This window comes from Notechis scutatus, chromosome 3 (assembly GCF_049901735.1).
Source record: "Notechis scutatus isolate UNSWTSFEM ecotype Mainland chromosome 3, rNotScu1.2, whole genome shotgun sequence".
Classification (NCBI taxonomy): domain Eukaryota; kingdom Metazoa; phylum Chordata; class Lepidosauria; order Squamata; family Elapidae; genus Notechis; species Notechis scutatus.
The window spans coordinates 15,807,169-15,830,250 of record NC_142011.1 but is presented as its reverse complement, the minus strand read 5'-3'; the positions used below and the strand labels follow the sequence as shown (position 1 = coordinate 15,830,250).

At 40.5% G+C, this 23,082-nt stretch overlaps 1 protein-coding gene across 1 annotated transcript in view; it reads left to right on the top strand.

The window, feature by feature from the left end:
• Positions 1-6,406: 6,406 nt before the first annotated feature.
• Positions 6,407-23,082, top strand: part of VAPB (VAMP associated protein B and C) — a 53,048-nt gene continuing 36,372 nt past the window's right edge. The window contains exon 1 of the mRNA XM_026664926.2: positions 6,407-6,915. Coding sequence (XP_026520711.1) covers positions 6,858-6,915 — 58 coding nt within the window. The 5' untranslated portion in view covers positions 6,407-6,857. The remainder of the gene's footprint in view (positions 6,916-23,082) is intronic.

The window sequence follows — 23,082 nt, the reverse complement described above, 5'->3', positions numbered from 1 at the left end:
TACATAAATCTGCTATTACTAAAGGTAAAGGTTCCCCTTGCACATACTTGCTAGTTGTTTCCAGCTCTAGGGGGCAGTGCTCATCTCCGTTACAAAGCTGAACAACCAGCGCTGTCCGAAGACTACTCCGTGGTCATGTGGCTGGCATGACTAAAAGCCAAAGGCACATGGAACGCTGTTACCTTCCCACCAAGGTGGTCCCCATTTTTCTACTTGCATTTTTACATGCTTTCGAATTGCTAGGTTGGCAGAAGCCGGGACAAGTAATGGGAGCGCACTCCATTATGCGGTGCAGGGATTCAAACCTCCGAACTGCCAACCTTTCTGATCAACAAGCTCAGTGTCTTATCTATTGAGCCACTGAGTTCCCCTGCTATTACTATAGAGCATCAACCTCAATAAAGATGTGTTGAACTTCAACTCCCAGAGCCCACTGGTTCCCCTGCTATTACTATAGAGCAGTGTTTCTCAAGGGGGGGGGGGGGGGGGGGGGGGGCAGCCTCAATAAAGATGTGTTGAACTTCAACTCCCAGAATTCCCACACCCAGCATTCTTCAAGACAAATCCAAGAATCTAGTTTTGCAACAATTCCTCTGCAAAGGAAAATAAATGGGTGCAATAAAATTGCTGTTAAGCTGAAAGGCAGAAATCGTTTTATTCTGAGTAAAATACAAGCATGCTGCCTGGCTTTAAACTGAATTTTCTATTTTATTGATTATAGTATGCTTTAAGTCCTCAGTTTCAAAGATCTTATCAGGCAATACTTGTTATTACAATACTTGTTACAGGGTTCTTTGGAGGATAAAGCTGATACATTTCACTGTATTTGCAAAAAACACTTGTAAAGGTGTTATAAAACCAATCCACATTTTCCCCACCCTCTCAGGAAAGGAATGGTAACTGTCAACATGTTTTAATAGTTAATTGTGATGACAGATAATTCTCTAGGCTGAAGTCATCCAAACTACAGGGAAAAAGTCACCCACGCTGAAGGTCGGGCTAATTTTGTTCTGTCTACAATTAAATATGACCTGGTCATTTCATTTTACCCTCTGGAGCAACCTCAAGCAGAAGAGCAGGGAAGATACATTTCTTCTGCAGCAAAACGTCTTTCTAAAAGAGTGTTTAAGAAACAAAATATTTAAATATTTGCAGCCTACATTATGCAATGGCTTGAGGCATTTCCAGCTGCTTTTTTGTGATCCTCATATAGTAGACTTTCTGTAGAACAATGCTACAGAGTTTAAAATGAAGGAGCCTTATAACATCTGTTTTAACAATTCTAAGAGAATGAATAGATTTGAGGGGGTGAATGAAACTGTATATATCAAAACAGAGATTTTCAGAGAGTTATAGAATTTGAAGAGGCCATTTAGATCATGGGTCCCCAATCCCTAGGCCATGAACCAGTAGCTGATCATGCCTTTTGGAAACCTGGTCATGTAAGAGGCAGGTAAGCATGCAAAGCTTTATTTGCACAGGATTAGGTTGCATACGTGAAACTATCCCCCACAAGTCTGTGGAGCCAGAAAGGCTGGAGACCGCTGATTTAAAACATCAAATTCAATCCCCATGCTTAATGCAAGAATCCAAAATTAAAAAGCCAAGCCTCCATTTCAGGCACTGACCAGCAAACAAATCTATATACATACATATGGCCGCCCAACTGAGAGCCAGTTTGGTGTAGTGGTTAAGGTGCTGATTTAGAAATCAGAACACTCTTGAGTTCTATTCCCAGCTTAGGCATGAAAGGGGCTGAATGACTGGGCTGGTCACTTATTCCCACCTCACAGAGTTGTTATGGGGAAAATAGAGAGTATTATGCATGTTTACTTCCCAGAGTTATTTATAAAAGTAATATAAGTGAGATTTTTAAAAATCTAATAAGTAAAAATAAATAAATTGATGTTTGAACAAATGCAACACAGAGGAGCCACCATCTCTGAGATAATTTGTAGCATTTTAAAATTACTTTTAAATTAGAAAACAATCTGCCCTTCTACAGGTACCAACCCCAACTGGAACGATGACGTGTTCATGAATAGGACTTGATTTTCCTGTGTGTGCAGCCCTTCTTTGTGGAGCTAAAAATGTGCAACCTGCACTTTCCATGGTCATTTTATGTTCAAGGTTAAATATCCCCCAGCCTTTTAAGGCAGCATCTGACCAATGCAATGTAGGAGTGAAGATAGTATTGCCCATGATTTGAAAGCAATTATCTGTCTTCTTTTTTGCAGCCATTATCACACTGCTTACTCATTTACACCCTATCATAAAATACAATTTCAAAATCATTTCCAAGCATATTCATCGACAAGCCAAACTGAAGAACGCTGAGTTGCATTTTATTATTTTCCTTCTAACCGACCAAGATCATATTACATTGTGTCATCCAGAGTATTAGCTATCCCATCCAATTTTATGTCATCTGCACATTCAATAATGTATCAAGCTCAATATTATTTCTGTGTACCAAAAGGCTTCCATGCTTTTCCTCAAACTGCAAGTCAATTCAGCTCCAGGCAACCTGGCTAATAATAAAGGATGATGGGAACAACATATGTAGCACTACAGATCTCCCCCATTCCTTCATATACCTTTTTCACTTCATTGCAAGACAAAAGCCAAGTATGAATTTTGACTGCAGTACTGAATAACAGGTTTTTATAAAAATAAAAAGCATATGGTAGTGTTGCATTTTTATGTTTTAATGTTGTAAAACACTTTGAAGGGGGCTTTGTGTCCAAAATAAAATAGAAACAAACCATTTGGACAGATGCAGTGATACACCTGAGGGATAAAGACCACAAGCAGCTAAATTTATGTATTTATTCAATTTATATGGCAGCCCATCTCAATCAAATAACTCTGAGTGGCTAACAACAATTTAAAAAAATAACAAAAGCTCAGAAGTATATTTATTTATTTATTAAAGTATTTGACACCCATCTCACCACAATCAATGCAGCTTGTAGAGCAGAGGGGTAATATGCACCAATTGAGATGTGCCCATCAATGCTCTCACTGCTGTATACTATACCAACTGCAGATTCCAGATGTTCTTCAAGGGCAACCTTCTGTAGAAAACATTGCAATAGCCCAACTGAAAGGACGCTAAGGCATGACTAACTGAAAGCAGATTCTCGCAGTTCAACAAAGGCACAAGTAATATACAACACAAAGTTGTGCAAGGATTCTCTCCTGCTCACATCTACAATCCATTCCTCTGTTTTCCCCCTCCCCTCACGTTTTCAGTTTTGTCTGTGCAGGGATGGTTCTGCATGTGAATTGGAGTGATTTTTATCCAATAGATTCCATGCACATTCTTCACAGTGGCCCTGTAAATCTCAATCCTTTCTTAGGATTACCTTGAACAGTGCTTCTGAGTGAGTGTGGATGCAATAAAGATACTGGCACTTTGCCTCCCTATCCATCACAACTTAGACCCCAATAACATCTCCAGCTGATGCTCAGTCCTGCTTATTCCTCATAGTCTTCCTGAGGCACTCTTGGTTTCTTTTCAACATCTCTCTCCTTCCCTCTTTTTCCTCAGTAAGCTAAGGGGAATTTAGGATCCACAGGAAAAGAGAGCCCATATAGAAATAATCTAGTCCAAAGTCCCTCCCTCACATTCCAGGGAGCAACTAAATCTTCAGCTGGAAAATACAACAGACCTTCAGGAAACCCCAAGTTCCCTCTGTAAGCTTTCTGGTTAATCAGTCGCCTCAGGTAGACCAATCAAGTAAGTCCACCTCCCTACAGCATGGAAGTAGAAACATCAGAAAACATCAGGGCCAACAGAGACTTATATCTCTGTGGTGTAGGGTCTCTGGTATAAGGTTTCCTGCCTAGGCAGGGATTTGGACTAGAAGACCTCCAAGGTCCCTTCCAACTCTTCTCATCTCCACAAGAGAGGAGTGATATCAATCTTCCTCACCTTCCATCTACACTGTCACTGCTCCAACAAGAAAACCTGTTCTAGCATATGAGTATTGAGTGTGTTGGGATGTTGATGACTTGGGTCAGACCCATGGGTGTCATGATGACCATGAAGTCCTGAGGCACCTTTTACTCCACATCCAAGGAAGTTGAAGTTCTAAAGGACCATCAGCCTAGAAAACTCCATCACCAACCTGACCATAAATATAAAAAACCACAATTGGTAATATTTTTAGATTGCCATAATCATCAAAGTTCTGGACAGTGAACAAGAATAAAACAGAAAAAAATCAAGCAAATAGAAATTTTGTTTTCATACATCTCAAAGATAAATGGCTATAGTCAATTTCAACCAATGGTAGGTACAGTGGAATAACATGGTTTAAACAGACTTGCAAAAGGGAAGGCATGTTTATTTATTTATTTATTTGATTTGCCAATTGTTTACAAGATAATAAGTATAAATGTATACATAGTTGTGAATACATGAAATGGGTACATATAAGAAAAATAAAAGAATAAGAGAAACAATAGGACAGGGACAGTAGGCACGTTGGTGCGCTTATGCACGCCCCCTCAGGAGATTCCATACTGTGGTATTATTTTTGTTATAATAATAATATATAATGATATAATGGTAATATTATAAAATTAGTATTAGTCTTTATTTAAATACATGTTAAACATAAAGTAAAAGTCTCCAAAGTTAATTTAACTACTGGTACCTTAATACATCTACAGAATTTTCTTATAAAAACAAAGTGGTTTGCCATTATATTCTTCCATTAATTTTTAATTTTCAACTTACTGAAGGAATCCCATCCACATTATCAAGTGCATCCCTCCTTAGCTTCCAATAAGGCCAACCAAGTGGTGATCAACCCATAAATGAAGCAACTCAATTTTGACAATGAATTGAACCTTGGTTGGAAAATCCCCTTTATCCTTTCTTTCTAGTGCAAAGAATATCTGATGAGGAACAAGGTACATTTATTCTTATATCACTGTCCCAACAGTAAATTCAGATACTTCTATGGGACACATTTTGAGGTTTGAGAAAAACTGGAATTATAACCCAACTACTTAATGGGCTCAGAAAACATTCTCTGCAGCAATGCCTCAATCCATCTCCTTCTTCAGTGAGGCTGGCTGTCATACCCCTGGTGGAGACTGACTCTGAGGAAGAGGAGGAACAGCCAACAAGGAGTGGAAGTGTGGCTCCAGAGGTGGTGGAGGAGGCTGGGGAAGGGCAGAGGCTGGCTGAGCAGTCAGAGGACCCAGGCCCATCCCCTATCCATCCTAGGGCACGCAGGGAGGAGAGGATCAGGGAAAAGCGAGGCCTACTCAGGAGATTACCATGATCCTCTTCATGGCTTGCAGCTGTGAGCTCTGTGTAAGAGTTTGGAAATGCGTGTTCACAAACGCTGGAGTCAAAGTAGTATTCTCCTTGGATGAGGTTTATCTTTGTTGGTGTTCTGGACTCCACCGTTAATCTCCCTTGAATGTGTGATTAATTATCTTGGTGTCAACGCGGTTTGTTTTTGGTTTCCTTTTGCTTCATTATCTACTTTTTGAATTTAAACTGTGACTAATAAAACAGCGAAGCTAAGCTGAAGGTATTACAAGACCTTGATTCATGTTTTAGTTTTTGTGTTATTTTTGAGACACTATGGGTCATCACACTGGCCTTCCTCCTCTCCACAATACAGGTAGTCCTCGACTTACAACAGTTCATTAAATGACTGTTCAAAGTTACAACGGCACGGAAAAATGTGACTTATGACCATTTTTCAGTTACGACCTTGGCAGCATCCCCGTGATCAAAATTCAGATGCTTGGCAACTGGTTGACACTTATGACGGTTGCAGTGTCCCAGGGTCACGTGATCCCCTTTGGTGACCTTCTGACTAGCAAAGTCAAGGGGGAAGCTGTATTCACTTAACAACACTAACTTTATCAACTGCAGTGATTCACTTAACTGTGGGCAAGAAAGGTCATAAAACGAGTCAAAAGTCACTTAACAAATATTTCACTGAACAACAGGCATTTTGGACTCAATTACGGCCATATGTCGAGGACTACCTGTAATCCTTCCTCCTCCATTTTTCTCTGAGGGTTTTCCTTTCTTCCCCAGGAGACGGGCGCCCATCTTTGCACATCCACGGTCACGTTATGCAAAACCCGACTTTCTACTAAGCGAGGCATCACCCCGTTTCGGGAGAGAAAGCCCCACTGCCGTCCCTTTGACTTGTTTCTAAAGCTCCCACGCCGGGACTGCGGCGTTTTTACAAGCATCTTCCTTTTTTTCCCCTCCCTCAGGACGCAACCCCCAATTGCGCGCCACGATAGCGCGGCGCGTTTCAAACCGGCGCAGCGCCTGCGCGCCTCCCCCCCCCCTTTTTTTTTTTGCCTTTAAAACCTCTTCCCACGTTACGCGCAAACCTCCCCTGACGAAAGAGAAGGGCGGCCTTAAAGCCCCGCCCGAGCCGGCGGGAAACGTCAGCTTGCAGTCCCCTTCGCCCTCCTCCTCCTCCTTCTCCCACCGCCAGCCCAGGCCCGCCCGTGCTGCAACGTCCTTCCCCGCCGCCGCCTCCTCCTCCTCCTCCTCCTGGCGAGGGTGGGAAGCGTCAGCTTGCGTGCTGGGCGCGCGCCGGCTCATTTCTCTGGCCGTGCCCCAAAGCCGCCGAGCGGGTCCTCGCTTTAGTCCCCTTTTTCTCCGCGCCTCTTTTTCGACCCGCTTTGCCTTGTCGGGAAGGACCGTCGGCCGCCTCCGTCTCGCCACCTCGGCTCCTTTCCTCCGCACCCCCGTTTTGTTTTTTTTTCCCCTTGAGGGCCGTCACTGGCGTTTGCTCCGCTTTCCCTCCGGCCCCGCTTGGTGCTTCAACCGCCGCCGAGGAGGAGGAGGAGCGGGAGCCAACATGGCGAAAACTGAGCAGGTCTTGATCCTGGAGCCGCAGCATGAGCTCAAATTCAAAGGTAAGGTGGGGAGGGCGGCCCTCCGCCTCGGAAGCGCCTCTCTCGACCCTCCCATGCTTCCAACCGCCGGCTTGGAGCCGCTTTGCGCGGCTGGAAGGTCCGGAGGTGCGCTCTGCCGCAGCTGCTCTGCCTGGAAAGGCTCGGCTCCAGCGGCAGCCATTTTCCGGGGGCCGCCGCCGCGGGTTCTCTGGGGCAAAACGCCCTTCGCTTGAAGAAAGCGGGCCGGCGACGGAGTGGCGTCTTGGGTCCTTCCCCAGCAAGCCTCTTCTTTTGGCCGGAGCGCTGGCGGGGTGCGACGAGAAAGGGAACCCGGGGACTGGTCGGCGTCTTCGCCTCCTCGGGCCTAGGTGCTGCTTGGGACGGATGGGAGTGGAAGGGGGATAAGCTGCCCTAGAGATGGTGGGCGGAGGGGTGGGGGTGCCGACTTGGTGGCAGTCTGCGCAGGGCTTGGGACCCACCTCCCCCTTTCTAAGGGGAGCTTCCAGACCTCGCTTAACGTGACCTGAAAGAAAGGTTGGTCCCTCTTTGCGGAACGAGGGAGAGAGACTCTGCCGATGTCGCCTTTTTTTTTAAGGAGGAGGAAAAAGAACAACAGCCAAAGCGGGTTGTGCAACAATTGTGCACATAATCATGTGTTGGCGAGCTACAGCCAGGGAGATTTACTCCCAGGCTGGTCCTTAGTTTCCTTCTAAACGTATTAAAGGGGTTTTTTTTTTCAATTTAAAAAAATATATTAACGCTTGTCTTTTGTCACGGTGGTTCTGTTACTCCTTCGGAATCGATTGGCTTGATTCTGATTAGGTTTCCTTAAGGAAGAGAGCATTAGTTTGAGTAAGAACCCTTTCAGATCAGTGTGATTAGGATCGCAGTATTTTAGGTTTCTCAAAAAGAAGAGAGGGGATGGAAATCTATCTTCCCTAAATTGTGTACACTGTTGTTACTTATGGATACTTGGTGCAGTCATGTGCATTTTACTCACAAGTTCCACCACATTAAAGTTAAATGGGGTGGGTGAGAGCTGTGCCAGTAATTGTGGATTTGGGAGTGAGAAAGGAGGCTTGGCTAAAAGATAGACAATTTTGTTCTGTTATGCTGGATTTTAGTTATGCAGCTGTCTAAAATCTTAAGATATACCTATAAGGTCATATGGTAGACCTGGACATGCAGAGCTGGATTTATTTACATTTCAGTAATTCTCTAATATATAACATACTGCAACTTTTATTTCATTTCATTTGTGCTGGATGAAATAAAGGTGTGACCTAATCCAGTTTTCTATTCCAACAGCACAAAGCATGTGTCTGTGGTTAGCCTACAAGCAACATATACTCATTACCAAGTGTCTTGTATCCCCAAGCAATTATTAGTACAGTTTGAACCTTACTGTCTCAGATATTGAAGATAACTATTAGTCATTGCTAGCCTTATCCTCCATGGACTTGATAATGTTCCTACAAAACTATCTGGATTGGAGGTGTTGCTGCATCTGCTTTGAATTCCATAGCTCAATTAGGGCTTGTGCAACATAGTGTTTCTGTTATAAACTCCTCCCTGTGTAATTTGGTCCTTCTGGATCTTTCCCCCCCTGTTTATATTTACCATCTTTTGCACAATTTTAAATAGTTCTGTAATGCCTCCCTTGCATTCAAACATTCTTAATAATGTAATTTCTTTCCTTAGGTATGCTGGTCATTTTCTTGTCTTTTGTTAGCTTGCATGCAAAAAAACAAACACCCTTAGAATTGAAAGAGTCTTTCAGAGACAAACTCTTAATTTTATATTGAGCATTGTTATTAGTTATGCCCTTCAGAAATGAAACATTAACCTCTGATCCTACAGTGGAAAGAGCTGCTTGTAAAATTTAAACCAGTCTTCATTTATAATCAGTGCACCTAAAATATTTTTACTTGGCATACTGTTGCAGGTATTTCAATAACAAACTTTATTTCTGTTTTAAGCTGCATACTTTTTAGAACAAATAAATGTCAAATACTTTATGCTGATTCTTTAAACATGTACTTATAAATAGTACTTTGTTTTGGCTAACTCCTTCACATGTTTGCTTACAATACTAGTTTAGCTCTTGTAGTTTCAGTTATACATTTGTTTAATCATTTGATTTATAAAACCGCCCATTTCACTTTTATGTACATTAGCATACCTGAGAAATACTGCTGGTAGACATAATGGTAGTTAAAAAGTTGATACAGTGGAGTGGATGGTGTTTCTTCATTCAAATTGTGTTTTATCGGATTGATAAAAATACATATCCTTGTGCTTTAGAATAAATAGGTGATATTCAAAACCAATACTGAAATTTTAGAATAACTTGCATACATAATAGAGGAGTCTTTCATCTGAAGAAATCAACATGCAATCAACTCTCCCCAAGCACACCCTAAAATGTTAACTTGCATGACAACATCCATAACAGCCATTACTATGAACTACTATTAGGACATGATGTGATTGAGTAGCATCTGATGAGTTTCAGCCCTGTGTAATACAGTATCAATCATTTGAGCATTTTTAACTTGTATATATAACTACCACTATTACTGTAGCTAATACTGCTAATTTAAGGTCTAAATTAAGCTATTGTCTGCTCCCTTCCCCCATTGTATATAATTTAAAGTGATTCTCTGCTGTGTGTCAGGAAATCTCAGAACCATAGTTACAATATGATAACGCCTATTTTCAAATGAGTTGCAACACAAAGACAGATCAAAGGTCAGGCTCTAGATTGTAAAGCATTTGTACAGTAAGGAGCTCTATCAGGATGGAGGGACAACTGATCACATAACTTTACAATCATGAGTTATCCTCCAGCAGAAAGCTTTAAACTCCAGGCTGCAATTACTCTGCCCTGATTCATCTGGTGCTTGTTAAGCCTAATCTGGCTGAAGGCCATCCAGCTATATTATGTTAACAACCTTAACTCAGCTGGTGCTTGGTAATCCTAACCAGGCAGGTTTATACAGAGACTCAGAATTACTGCTGAGTAGACCTTTATTCCCAAAGTATCATCTTGCAAACAAACAGTCCATTGCTTGTTTCTGGCTTCTGATATTTGATCCAGTGGCAGAATGACCATGATAGTTGCACTTAATCAGTTATAGAAAATATTGAGTCTAACTCTGGGCTTGTCCTGTTCAAGTGGCACAGAAAGCTTATTTTGATCATGTAGTGGTCCTCCTCCTCATCTGTCTCTTCTAGAGATGTTCTCACATAAGGACACAACAAATGGCAGATCAGGCGGTCAATGGCCCATATTTCATACAAAGTACTGTTGGTAGAATTAAGAGTTTGGGAAATCCTGGAAGGGGTGGGGGATTGTATAACATCCCTACTTATGGGCAACTGAACCATAATTTACCCAATTTTATGGGTTCTCATAACACATTGAAGTAGGACGAGACGTAGCTACGCTGAGTTTATACCACAAGTTAGATTAGAATGCAGTTGGCAATTTTGAACTTTATTTCTGTTAGGAAATTATTCTGCTCAATGCTGTTACCTGCAGATTTTATAAATTATCAATTTCTTTATTCAAATCATTGAAAAACTAATAGTAAAAGTTCTGTTTTTCCACAATTGATATTAGAATTTTGTCATAATTGAATGGTCACTATGCTACCTAGAGCTTCGTTTTTATTTTGAACTTATCTAAAGAAACAGATTTTGTTATTTTTTATGTTTCCTAGATTCACCTCATTCTGAACTTTGTCTTTTCTGACACAGTTCTAGGCTATTTGTGTATAGTTTTCCTTGGTGACCTGGGACTCTTTCCATTCCTATATTGTATGTGTTCTTTTTCATTTTCAGATTAGAGCACTAATTGCAGTTAAAATAAAGTCTCTGTCCTCAGAACAAGAACATGCAGACAAATTTTGCATATCACTCCCCCTTTATAATATCCGTTTCTTCCTTTTCAACTTACAATATAGAAACACATATTTTTGAAGATGTTCTTGCAGATTTAAATTGTTTAAAAGAAACAGACTTAATAAAAGAGGTGGTATAATAAATCGATCTCCACAGAAATCCAGAACAATGATGAAAAACATATTGAACACAACAAATGGGTTTGAACCCAATCACAGGAAATATTTGAACTTTTTGCTGGTCAGTTAATTAAGATACATAGGAAGCACACCACAATATTAATGGGGGACCTTAACTAACCTTAGATCAACTGGGGAGACAAACACTGTACCTACTGGAAAATCAAACAGATTCCTCACAAATCTAGCAGACAGCTTTGTCTCCCAAAAGGTAGAGAAGGGAACTAGAGGTTCAGCCATACTGGACTTAATTCTCACTAACAGATTAAATGATAGAAGTGGTTGAAGTAACAGAAACCTTGGGAGGACCATGCAGTATTGGAATTCAACATTATTGTAAGCTCAAGCAATAGAACCAAGTCAAACTAGAATCTTGCACTTCCAGAAAACTGATTGGAAACTTGAAAAGAGCTTGAGAAGGATTTCAGGGATGAGAATCCTAAGAGGGAAAAGAATCCAAGGAGCTTGGGAACTTTAAAAAGTGAGATTATAAAAACCCAGTCTAGCACAATTCCAATAAAGAAGAAAATAAGGTATCTCAAAAGAAACCAGCATGGCTGCACAAAGAACTCTGATAAACTGAAAGACAAAAAGGACAAGAATTTAAAAATGGAAAGATGGGTGCATATCTAAAGCAGAATATCAGCAAATACCCAAACCTGCAAATATGAAGTCAAGAAAGCTAAGGCTCAGAATGAACTTGCAACAGAAGTCACAAATAACAAAGCTGCTTTCATTATGTAAAAAAAAAAAGGTCAAGGGAACAATTAGTCCATTAATGGATGAAAAAGGCAAGAAGGTGATGAGAAGCAATGAGAAAGCAGAATTGCTTAACTTGTTTTTTGCATCTGTCTTTACACAAAAGAAAAAAAAACAGTCCAAACTACAGTATTTTTTAAATGATGTAAAATTCAGATTAAGAGTGCCAAGTCAAAATAAGCAAGAGAATGGTAAGAGAACAACACTTATCCACTCTAAACAAGTTAAAATCATCGGGACCAGATTGGTTATACCAGTGGTAGCTAACCTTTTTGGACTCCTGTGCCAAAAATCATGTGCTCGCTCGCATGCCAGCACCCAGAAGGCAACGTGCGCATGCCTCCTGCGTATGTGTGCGCAATCCCCCCCCCCCCACACACACACACACCATCCCCTTACCTGCACTGCGCCTCCCAGCTGATTTTTGGCCTGTTTGAGGCCTTTTTCGGCCTCCCAGGCTTTGCAGGCCAGAAATACAGGAAGTGATGAAACGGGCCTATTTTTCAGTCTGCAAAGGCTATCCTCAAGCCTCTGGGAGGCCGAAAATGGCTGGGAGGTGCACGCATGCTCAGTGAGGTAAGTTTGCCTGCGGCTCGCGTGCTGGCACAAATGGCTCTGCGTGCCACCTGTGGCACATGTATAAACCATATTTTTCAAAAATCCTGGAGCACTGGGGAACTACCAGATGACTGGAAAGGGGGTGATGTACTTCTCATCTTCTAAAAAAGGAAAAAAATGGATCCAGGAAACTATAGACCTATCAACCTGACATCAATACCTGGAAAGATTCTAGAAAAGATAATTCAAACAATTAATTTGTGAACACCTTGAGGAAAACAACGTCATAACCAGAAGCCAACATGAATTTTTCAAAACAGATCATGCCAGACAAATCTTAATCCATTGTTGACAAAGTGACAAAATTAGTGGACCAACAAAACACTGGATATAATTTATTTGGATTTCAGTAAGGCATTAGATAAAACCACAACCTACCACTTGATAACATAGTAAAATGTGGGGTAAACATCAACACCACCAGATGGATTTGTAACTGGCTGAACCAACCACACTCAGTGTGTAGTTCTTAATGGAACTGCATCTATATGGAGGGAAGTATGCAGTGGGGTACCCCAGTCTCTGTCATAGGCCAATACTCTTCACTATCTTCATCAGTGATTTAGATGAGGGGAACTTGACAAATTTGCAGATGACACAAGCTTGGCAGGAATAGCCAATACTCCAGAAGACAGGATCAAGACACAGAAGGATCTTGACAGACTTGAACACTGGGCCCTATCTAAGAAAATGAAATTCAGTGGTGAAAAAAGTAAGGTTCTAAGTTTAGGCAAAAAAACCCAACCCAAATGCATAGGTATGGAATAGGTGGTCCCAGACTCAATAGTAATTGTGAAATGGATCCTGGAGTCCTAGTCAGGGGTGGGATTCTACCAGTTTGCATCTATTCGCTAGAACCGGTTGTTAACATTCTAAGCAGTTTGGAGAACTGGTTGTTAGAAGAAATTACTGGCCTAATCCTGTAAGGAAGGCAGGAAGGAAACATTCTAGTGTTGCTTACAGAAACTGCCTCTCCATTAACCCTTATTACATTCTTGGCAGGACTGTCTCAGGAACTTCTCTGGAGTTTTTTCCCCCTCCTTTACTGGTACTTTGCTTGTGTGGAGTGACCATTCAAAGTTACAATGGCACTGAAAAAAGTGACTTATGACCATTTTTCACACTTACGACTGTTGCAGCATCCCCACAGTCATGAGAGGACAGGCGAGGAGATGCGTGCCTCGATGTGAGTGATATTGAGTTGGCCACACCCAGCTAATAACATGACCACCAAGCCATGTCCACCCAGTCACATGACCACCAAGCCACGCCTACCACCTAAGCCATGCCCAAAGAACCGGTTGTTAAAAATTTGAATCCCACGCCTGGTCCTAGTAGGCAATCACTTAAATATGAGCCAGCAGTGTGTTACAGCTGCTAAAAAAGCCCACATAATTCAAGATCAAGTGAAATGTTAATAGCACTTCATAATGCCTTAGTAAGACCACGCTGGGAATATTGTATCCAGTCTTGGTTGCCACAATATAAAAAAGATGTTGAAACTCCAGAAAGAGTGCAGAGAAGAACAACAGATGATTAGGGGACTGGAGGTGACAGTGGGTGACAGTATTCCAGTAACTAAAGGGCTACCACAAAGAGTGGGTCAGCTTGTTCTCCAAAGCACCTGAAGGTCAAACAAGAAGCAATGGATGGAAACTAATCAAGAAGAGAAGCAACCTAGGACTAGAGAAATTTTCTGACAGAACAATTAATCAGTGGAACAACTTGCATTCAGTAGTTGTAGGTGCCCCAGCACTGGAGGTTTTTAAGAAGAGATTGGAGAACCATTTGTCTGAAATGGTATGGTTTTTTTTGCTTGAACAGTGGGTTGGACTAGAAGACTTCTAAGGTCCCTTCCAACTCTTAATCTGTTACATTGATGAATTTTCCAGATAGTTATGAACTGAGTTACGTTTATTCCTATGCCTTTTTTCTTTCCCTATACTATTTTTCTTGACGCTCTAAAATTGAAAAGTCATATTATCTTCGGCTATCATTCTCCAGCTATCTCTAATTCTGATGATTTCTTATAGACTTTTTTTCCACAGACTCTTGGAATTAAAAGCCCTTTTGGACATAATCTACTTCAGTCTCCTGCCTAGGACAGGAATATTCATACAGTGCCATAAAAGTAACCATCCAACTATTGCTTGAAAATCTCCAGTAATGAACGCCCCATGACTCCAGAGGCAGGGTTTTATTTTGGGAATCTTTTTTAAAGAAAAGGTAGGTAGCACCTTGGAGATTGCCCTTGGACATTTCTCCGTTGTGTATTTTAAATTATTTTAATTAATTCCCATTTAAATTTGGCTACCTTAATTTGCAATAATATTTCAGAGTCCCATGGATATTTTTTAGAAAATAGAGACACTGGCAACTTTCCTAAGAGAAGCATAGGGAAGCATAATGAACTAGGAATAAGGTTAGCTTGTTTTGCATTTTCTCTTCCTCTTTTTAACTGATCTGAGTTCCTTAAAAGCAAAAAAAGTAGTTGGTGAACTAGATGGCTGTACCTAACCAGCCTAGACTGATCTTGAGAAGCTAAGCAGAATCTGATCTGGTTATGAGACCACCAGGAAATCTGAGAACTGCAGAGACTAGAATGGCAAGTCAAAAAATAACTTACAAAAAGTGAATAGCAAATCACTTATGCAAAGTTGCCAAGAAAGTAATAGGTCCATGTCCAGGTAGCAACAGGAATCAAACTTGACAGAGGGAGGTCTTGATTTTATTGAAAAAGATGATAGGTAAACTGAGTTTTCAATTGCAGTATGCCAGGTAGTCTGTAAAGCAACAGTTGTATCAATAAAGAATATAGAAGCTTTATTTGAATCTGTTACAGGGTCCTTAACAGCCAGTTATAACACTTATCTGTAGCAGGGAATAAATGACTTCAGATAGCAGATATATGAAATGTTGGTACACTGGCTTCCTTCCTGTTAATTGCCACATGCAAACATTTAACATAAGTTGGCAGCATATAAAACGGTCCATGGGCATAATAGTCCATTTTGAAAAATGCTTGTAAAAAAGATTAATTAGCATCCATCCTGCTTTGTTGTGGCAGTAACATTAGACAGAAATAGAAATAGTTTATGTTGGAAATATTAGGACATATATAAGTCCATCATAAAATTCTAGCTTTAGTGTACAATGTTACCTCAAACAAAACGTTAGAGAATAATCCACTCAGTAGTCTTATGTATGCTTTGGAGATAGAAGGAAAAACTGAGTTCCTTCTGGAAGAAGCTCAATCTTATTTAACTGTTGATTTCTGACATGCAGCAATTAATTGCAGCCCTTATCAGCTTTCTTCCTACGCTTAAAGCCAGAACCTTCCAAAAAGGAATCAGAGAGGCAATAAGCGTAGATCTTGTGTTAAAAGTATTAACCCATTTTCTTTCAGCACAAATAGATTCAAGCAGCTGCACCAAGAAATACCTGCTGTTAATTGTCAATGAAATAGGATCATAAATACTGTAATTTGGTACACATGGAGGTGATTTACTTTTAATGGTATGAATCTATAGGATTTTACCCCCATAGTAAAGCCTGTTCAAATACTTGGCTTACATTACAGACATTCTGGTGGAATTCTCAAAGGGTGCTCTCCACAGGCATTCTGGTGAAAATTGCCTGTCATAAATAAATTGTATTTTTTTTTAATCATGAACAAACTTAGAGTATTCAATAATGTCTGTTCTGTTGTTACCTGCTTGGCAACAGCTATACTTGTAGAATGTAGATTCTTACTTGGAGAGATGATAGTTGTTTACCATGTGATCTGTGTCACCTTATGTGTAGGAAAGTTGCCAACCTCTATGAAATTGACAGATCTAACTGGATAGAAGGAGATAAACTTAGTTCTCCCATAAGCAGCAGGCCCTTTTAAACTTAATTTGTTGCTTCAGTGACAAGTGATATCTCGAAATTAGAACTGTTAAACCTGAAGCCGTATCTAAATCATCTTCTTGAGTTCTGGGATGGGGATAGGGAATAGAGACTGCTGACAAGATTAAAAGCGGATTTAAACTGCAGAGAATTCCCTATACTCTTTTTAAAAAGAAATTAAGCTATACTGAGAAGTGTGATTTTCTTGGTTTCATGAAGATAATTCAAAGTCCTGAAGAGTTAATATTTTTATCAATATTGTGAATCATAATACAGTTAAAATCCATCCTTATCTTGAGGATGATTTCCAAAAATGCTATCATCAGCTTTGAACTGATGAGAATAGATTATATAACTCAAAGTCTTTGCCATTCTTTTCCTTCAGGAAAAATAGTATTAAAAGTGGATTACCACTGCAGGTTGAGGAATGGGAATGCAGAGTCCTCCTGACTCTAGAAAATTATCACCTCATAAATAATAGTCATTTAACCTCTAGTCTGCTGCAATAAAAAATGAACTTTGCTAATTTTTGTCATATTATTTTGAAAACTTAAAGCAATTTCTCTGAAACTAAAGTTCAGTGACATAGTGTTTATTTAAAGATTACAATTATCAAGACTATTTAGAAGCGTGAATAATGTCTGTGGGGCTTAATTATGCCACTTATTTATCAATTTGGTGCTTTTTGTATAACACCATCCTTTCAACTTGACAATTTGCAAAGAATGGATGGTCCACTCCTTAAAGATTGAAAACTAACATGAAGTTATTCATAGAGTAATCGGGAAAAATGAAAGAGAAGTGTAAAATGTTAGGCTGCATGATTAGATCTCTTAAATTAGATATTCATGCCTGGATTTGGCTCCAGAAGGAGACACAATTGGATTATGCCACAGAAAAGCAAGTATAAAATTTTTGTCTCTTTAGTTTTTTTTATACCTTCTCAGTAATGCAACCATGTTATACCAATACAGCTATGGTCGAACAAAGAGGAAAACTTGCTCTGTACATGAAGCAACCACATTGTAGCTCAGCATTCAGCCATGCCAGTTTGGTCTGAATTAAATGAAATCTGGAACCTTTGGGCTATTTTTGGCTTTGGGCATGATAAATTTTGAGTGGGCCTTTTGGGTTATTTTACCTGAGCCTTTTCCTTTTGTACTGCTGCTTCCACCTGTCTGTCCCTTCCCCATCTTCCTAGCACTAAAAGAAAATGTACTTGCTGAGTAGCATTGGCCTATGAGAATGCTGAATGCAGCCTGTGATTACTGTTTTTCTCTTTCTCTCACATCCATCAGACTTCTCTTCAACTCTGACCATACCTGATTATATTGCCATTCACGACCATATCCCATTGCTGCTTTTCCCTTTGGTTCCCCTATCTGGTTTCTGTTGCTTCTTACTGTGTTCCCTCGGCATCCTGCATATTTCTCCATCTTTCTGTCTGGTTTTTCTGGGTCCCCCCCCCCATCCAAAATATGCCCTTTTCCATTCCTATCTGAGGTTTGCTAGCCTATTTGCTTTTCTACCCCTTTGAAAAGAAAAAAAATGCCAAGATATTTTATTCTAAAAATAATTCTTAAAAAAGGTTAGTAAAAAAAGAGATCAGTGACACTAAGATCTTCCTAACCTCCTGTATTACTAGAAAGTAAAATGGTGTTTTCCCAGTGGCCTCAGCATGGGATAGATTTAGATAGAAGCATGTTTTATCATAGCCTATAACAACCAGCTGCTTTTTGTTCAGTCAATAGAAGAGGTTAATAATAAAATAGCATGTAATAAAGAAAAATGATGCAATATAAATAAATTGACCTTATCTACATTTCAGATATAGCTATCAAAATAAAAGTACAAAATCCACTGATCCTCAGGCCAATAATAGTTGTGAAACCTAGATCAGTTTACTCTGTGAATCTAACCAGAGGTTAAATTGTTTAGTAACCAACAGCTGAGAAACTGAAAAGGGGGGGTTGTTTCTGAACCGAAAACTAGTTTTTTTATATATCCATATAAATACTGCATGAGTAGCTTATTAATTACTGAATAACTCATCAGCATACATTTCCTTTTAATTAGTAAGGTGATTGCTGATGAAGTACATATTATTTAATCACTCCAAATGCAGTTTCTCCTAAGGCCAGAAATTGTAGCGATGCCAGTATTTCAAGACCAGAATCATTTGAAACCATGGCTTTAGTTTTTACATAACAATGGCAACCAAGGTTGTAGATCTTCTGGAATGTTTTTGTTTTTCATATTGTAATAAGAACATTCAAGATTCAGCAATCTCTCGAGACAGAGTAATATTGTCACTGTGTTCTCAGCATTAGTTAATGCATCAAACCATGATTAAACATCCTTCAACGTGAACATATTTGATCTAAACCTCATACTATTGCAACAAAGCCTAACAAGCAGGGAGGAGCGTTAGATTTGATACCCTAAATGGCCAATTCCAACTTAGTGATTTTGTGACATACTAATTAATACTTGAAATTTCAGAATTGGAAATCATTAAAATGCTTACACTACATTTTCTCGGTTGCCTTTGATGCAAGTAAACCAAATAATGTACAAGTGTAATGCAATGGGACTGCCTTGAAATATTTCTCTGATTAGAAGTGAATTGCTGAACTGAAAAAGCTTATTGGATGAGAAGTGAAATGTCTTCAAGGAAAAAAAACACAAAAGTCCAGTTGCCGTTTGAAAAACCACTTTTGGAACATTTCTATGATTACCATTTGAAGATTGCCATGCCCTTTTGGTGGATATTGAAGATCCGTGAAGAATAAACCTCGTTCATTCTGGCACATATATTTTTACTCATTTGTTTTTTTTCTGGGAATGATTCACATTAGTATTTTTGTACTGTGTACATAATAAGGCTTGTGGGAACCAAAATTAATATTATCATTATCCAAAGTTATTAATAACACTGGATAGGTATACCTAACTGATCTTGCTTTATTTCAGAAAATTAAGCAAGGTCAAACTTTTTAATGTACAGAAGAAAAGCATCAGGAAAAATCCCAAGTTTGTTGCCTAGACTGGGAAATTGAAAAAAATATTTTGAAAAAAAAAAAAAAGGCAGAAAACAGTTTGGAAGTGTCCATTAAATTGCCCACAGTTAAGCTTAATTTGGTAGAGATATTGCTTTTATTTTTAGCAGAACAATCCTAAACTCATGTATTCACAAAGAGCAAATGTATTGATTTTGTTTAATGCAGCAGTAGTCAACCTGGTCCCTACCGCCCACTAGTGGGCGTTCCTGCTTTCATGGTGAGCGGTAGGGGTTTTGTCCCCTACTTTATAAATCACCATTACTGTGGAACCAGTGGGCAGTTAGAGAAAACTTTACTACTAACAGAAATACAAAAGTGGGTGGTAGGTATAAAAAGGTTGACTACTCCTGGTTTAATGCAAGACAGAACATAAAGGAATGCTCTCCTTCATGAGCCGAATCATCCCCAAAGTGCCTGGTGCTGCCAATCGCTGAACAGGGAATCCCCGTTGTTACAATGTCAATGTCGTCTCCTCTTGGGGATACCCTACATGTTCATTGCCTCTCAGCTGATGTTGCGGCATTGGCAGTGTTCCTACGCACCCTCCCTGTGAGGGTCCAATGCTACTTGGACAATATACTGATTCAGTCACTTCAACCCACTCCGCCAACAGCGACCTTCAGGCCACGATGCGGATCCTGCAGGAGCACGGTTTTTCCATAAACCTCAGCAAGACATCTTCTACCAACCATCCATCTCCTACACCTAGGGGTGGTTATTGACACAACCTTCTGCGAGGTTTTCCTTTCCCTGGATCGTCAAGAGAGCCTGAACGACTTGATAAACTGGATACAACAGCAGCACACAGTTCCTCTGTCTCTACTATCCCAGCTCCTAGGAAAGATGATTTCCTGTATAGGCATTGTGCCGTGGGCCCACCTCCATGCCTGGAATCTGCAATGGTTCCAGCTGCCATTTCAACGGGTGGGAACCAGCCATTCAATCGCCATGCAGCCAACTGGAACCACTGAGATGGAGTAAAGTCCCTTGGCTGAGGGAAATCCTGCTGGGTGGGATTCTCCACGGTCGAGCGACAGACAAGTTCACCAGGTCAGCATACCAGAGCTGCCTGGGCCAATGAGGTGCTAGGAGTACCAGTTCCACCTTCTCCTCCAACATCTTCCGAACAACAGCCGGAATGATAGGAAGAGGGGGGGAAGGCGTAGAGGAGATTTGGAGCCCATCTGCTCCGAAGTGCATTGGTCCCCTCCACTCCCTGGGTAGGGAACCTGGTGAAAAATCTTTCTACCTAAGCATTCTGGGGAGTAGTGAATAGGTTGACTACTGGGGGACTGAACCTGTTGGACAGTTCCTGGAACAGGGTTGGATGAAGGCATCACTCTGAGTGGTCGACCCTGGCTCGACTCAGCCAGTCGGCCTGGATGTTGTCGACCCCCGAGATGTGGTCTGCTCTAAGGGACAGAAGGTGCCTCTCCACTCACAGCCCCAGATGTTCGGTCTCCTGCATCAAGGATTTGGAGCTTCCTTAGAGAGCAAGGTTTCCCCATCCATGATAGGCAGATGGATCAGGGCTTGTATTTCCACAGCATACAAGACTTTATCTCTCCCAGTTCCCAAGAAGCTTACAGCCCACTCTACCAGGAATGCAGCCACGTCAGCAGCCTCAGGCGTCCATTGAGGAGATCTGCAGGGCAGCGACCTGGGTGTTGCCTTCTCCATTTATCTGGAGCTATCAACTGGACTCCTTCACCTCTGCAGAAGCAGCATTTGGCAGGAGGGTGCTTCAGAAAGTTCTTCAAGTGTCGGACTGAAGGGACCAGACATAAACCCTCCCTTGGACATGCAGGTATGTCCCTATCCTGGACTCTTGTAGCAGCATGGAGGAGAATTCGCGTTGGTAGACTTACCTGAGATGCCCTTTCTATACATGCTGCGAGAGAGTCCAGCCCCACCCTGTGGTGGTCTGGTCATGATTGGGGAGGTCATGATTCTAGGAGGAACTGCAGTTTGTTATCCCACCAACTTTCCCCATTTTTTTCCACTAGGATTTGATGACACAAGTGATATTGGAAACCACAAATATTTGGAATCTAAATATGCTGGATTATGATTTGTTCTTGTAAACTGTATGAGCATCCAATCTCTTTACCAATCTTACTAATGGAGTGGGTGCGTGGGGATTATCAAACATGAAAAGAACTGTAGGCATAATGAAGTGTCTTGACCATACAAAGCCAAAGTGGAACATATATGCATCTCTCTGCTGCTTTTCTTGTATAGAATTGAATTCTTTTACCAAAATACACCATAGGCAACCTGATACTATCTCAGATATTTTGGACTTCAGGTTTCATCAGCTCCAACTAGCATTTCCAGTAGCGCAGCAATTTGGCTGAAAAACACCAGCAAGGACTCTATGTTTGTTTCAGGTTAGGCAATTGAATTTGAATATTGCGTGTTTGACTCATACATCCTGCCTTTAATGAAAGAAGGGAGTAACATCATCTTAGCTGAGGTGTGTGGCAACTACAGGTTGTCCTTGACTTACAACCACAATTGAGCCGAACATTTCTGTTGTCAAGTGAGATTTGTTAAGTGAATTTTGCCCCATTTTACAACCTTACTTGCCTCAGTTGCTAAGTGGATCATTGCAATTGATAAGTTAGTAAACCAATTGTTAAGTGAATCTGGCTTCCCCATTGATTTTGCTCGTCAGAAGATCCCAAAATGTGATCTCTTGGGACAAAGCAACAATCATAAATATGAACCAGTTGCCAAGCATCTGAATTTTGATTAAATGAACATGAGGATACTGGAAAGATCAAAACATACCTGGAAATAAGGAGAAACTTTCTGACAGTGAGAACAATCAACCAATGGAACAGCTTGCCCTCGGAAGTTGTGGGAGCTCCATCACTTGAAACCTTCAAGAAGAGATTGGACTCCCATTTGTCAGAAATGGTGTAGAGTCTCCCGCTTGGGCGGGGGGTTGGACTAGATGACCTATAAGGTCCCTTCCAACTCTGATTATCTATTTACTGTGAAAAACAGTCATAAGACATTTTTTCACTGCTGTTGTAACTTTGGCCACTAAATGAACTGTGGTAAGTCAAGGATTATCTGTACAATGTTTAGTACATGAAAATTTCATATTAAGTTCTCTTTCTTTGCTATTTTCAATTTTTCAAGAGGCATCTGCTTAATAGGCACATTTAACATCCTCATTGGCTCAGATTCTACAATGGAAGAGACTTCTTGATTCCAGTACCAATTTATGAGTTCCCTTGAGATCTTGCATGTGTCCTCTAGTATCTTGGCTGGATGAAAAGAATTTGCTGAATGATTGTAATTGTGCTATCCTCACTAAGATTTAAGGATTACAGTAGACTCAGTCATTAATCTTTTTACTGCAAATTCCCCCTTGCTGATTAGTTTTATTATGAAAGGCAGAGAGGGGGCTTGAGGTTATAAGCATTCTTCACAATTTCTGCTTGTATCAAGGTTCAAAAATGAATACCAGCTTTTCTGTAATTAGGAAATTTTTACAGTAGTAGCAAAGAGGCATTTGTAATGGAAGCAAATGTTTTTTCTCAATGTAGGCTTTTATTCTTACAAAAGAAAGCAAGTCAGTCCCTCCATATAGTTTCATTTGTTTCCTAATTAGACATTTAAAGTTAAAAAAAGTTCTTGCTAGCAAACAGTACCTGTCAGATTCCCTTTCACAAGGCTTGGATGGCTTTTGGGAGACAGAACAGGGATTTTGATATTTGACCTTGTATTTGGTTGCTTGATTTTCAAGCTGGAATAAAAGT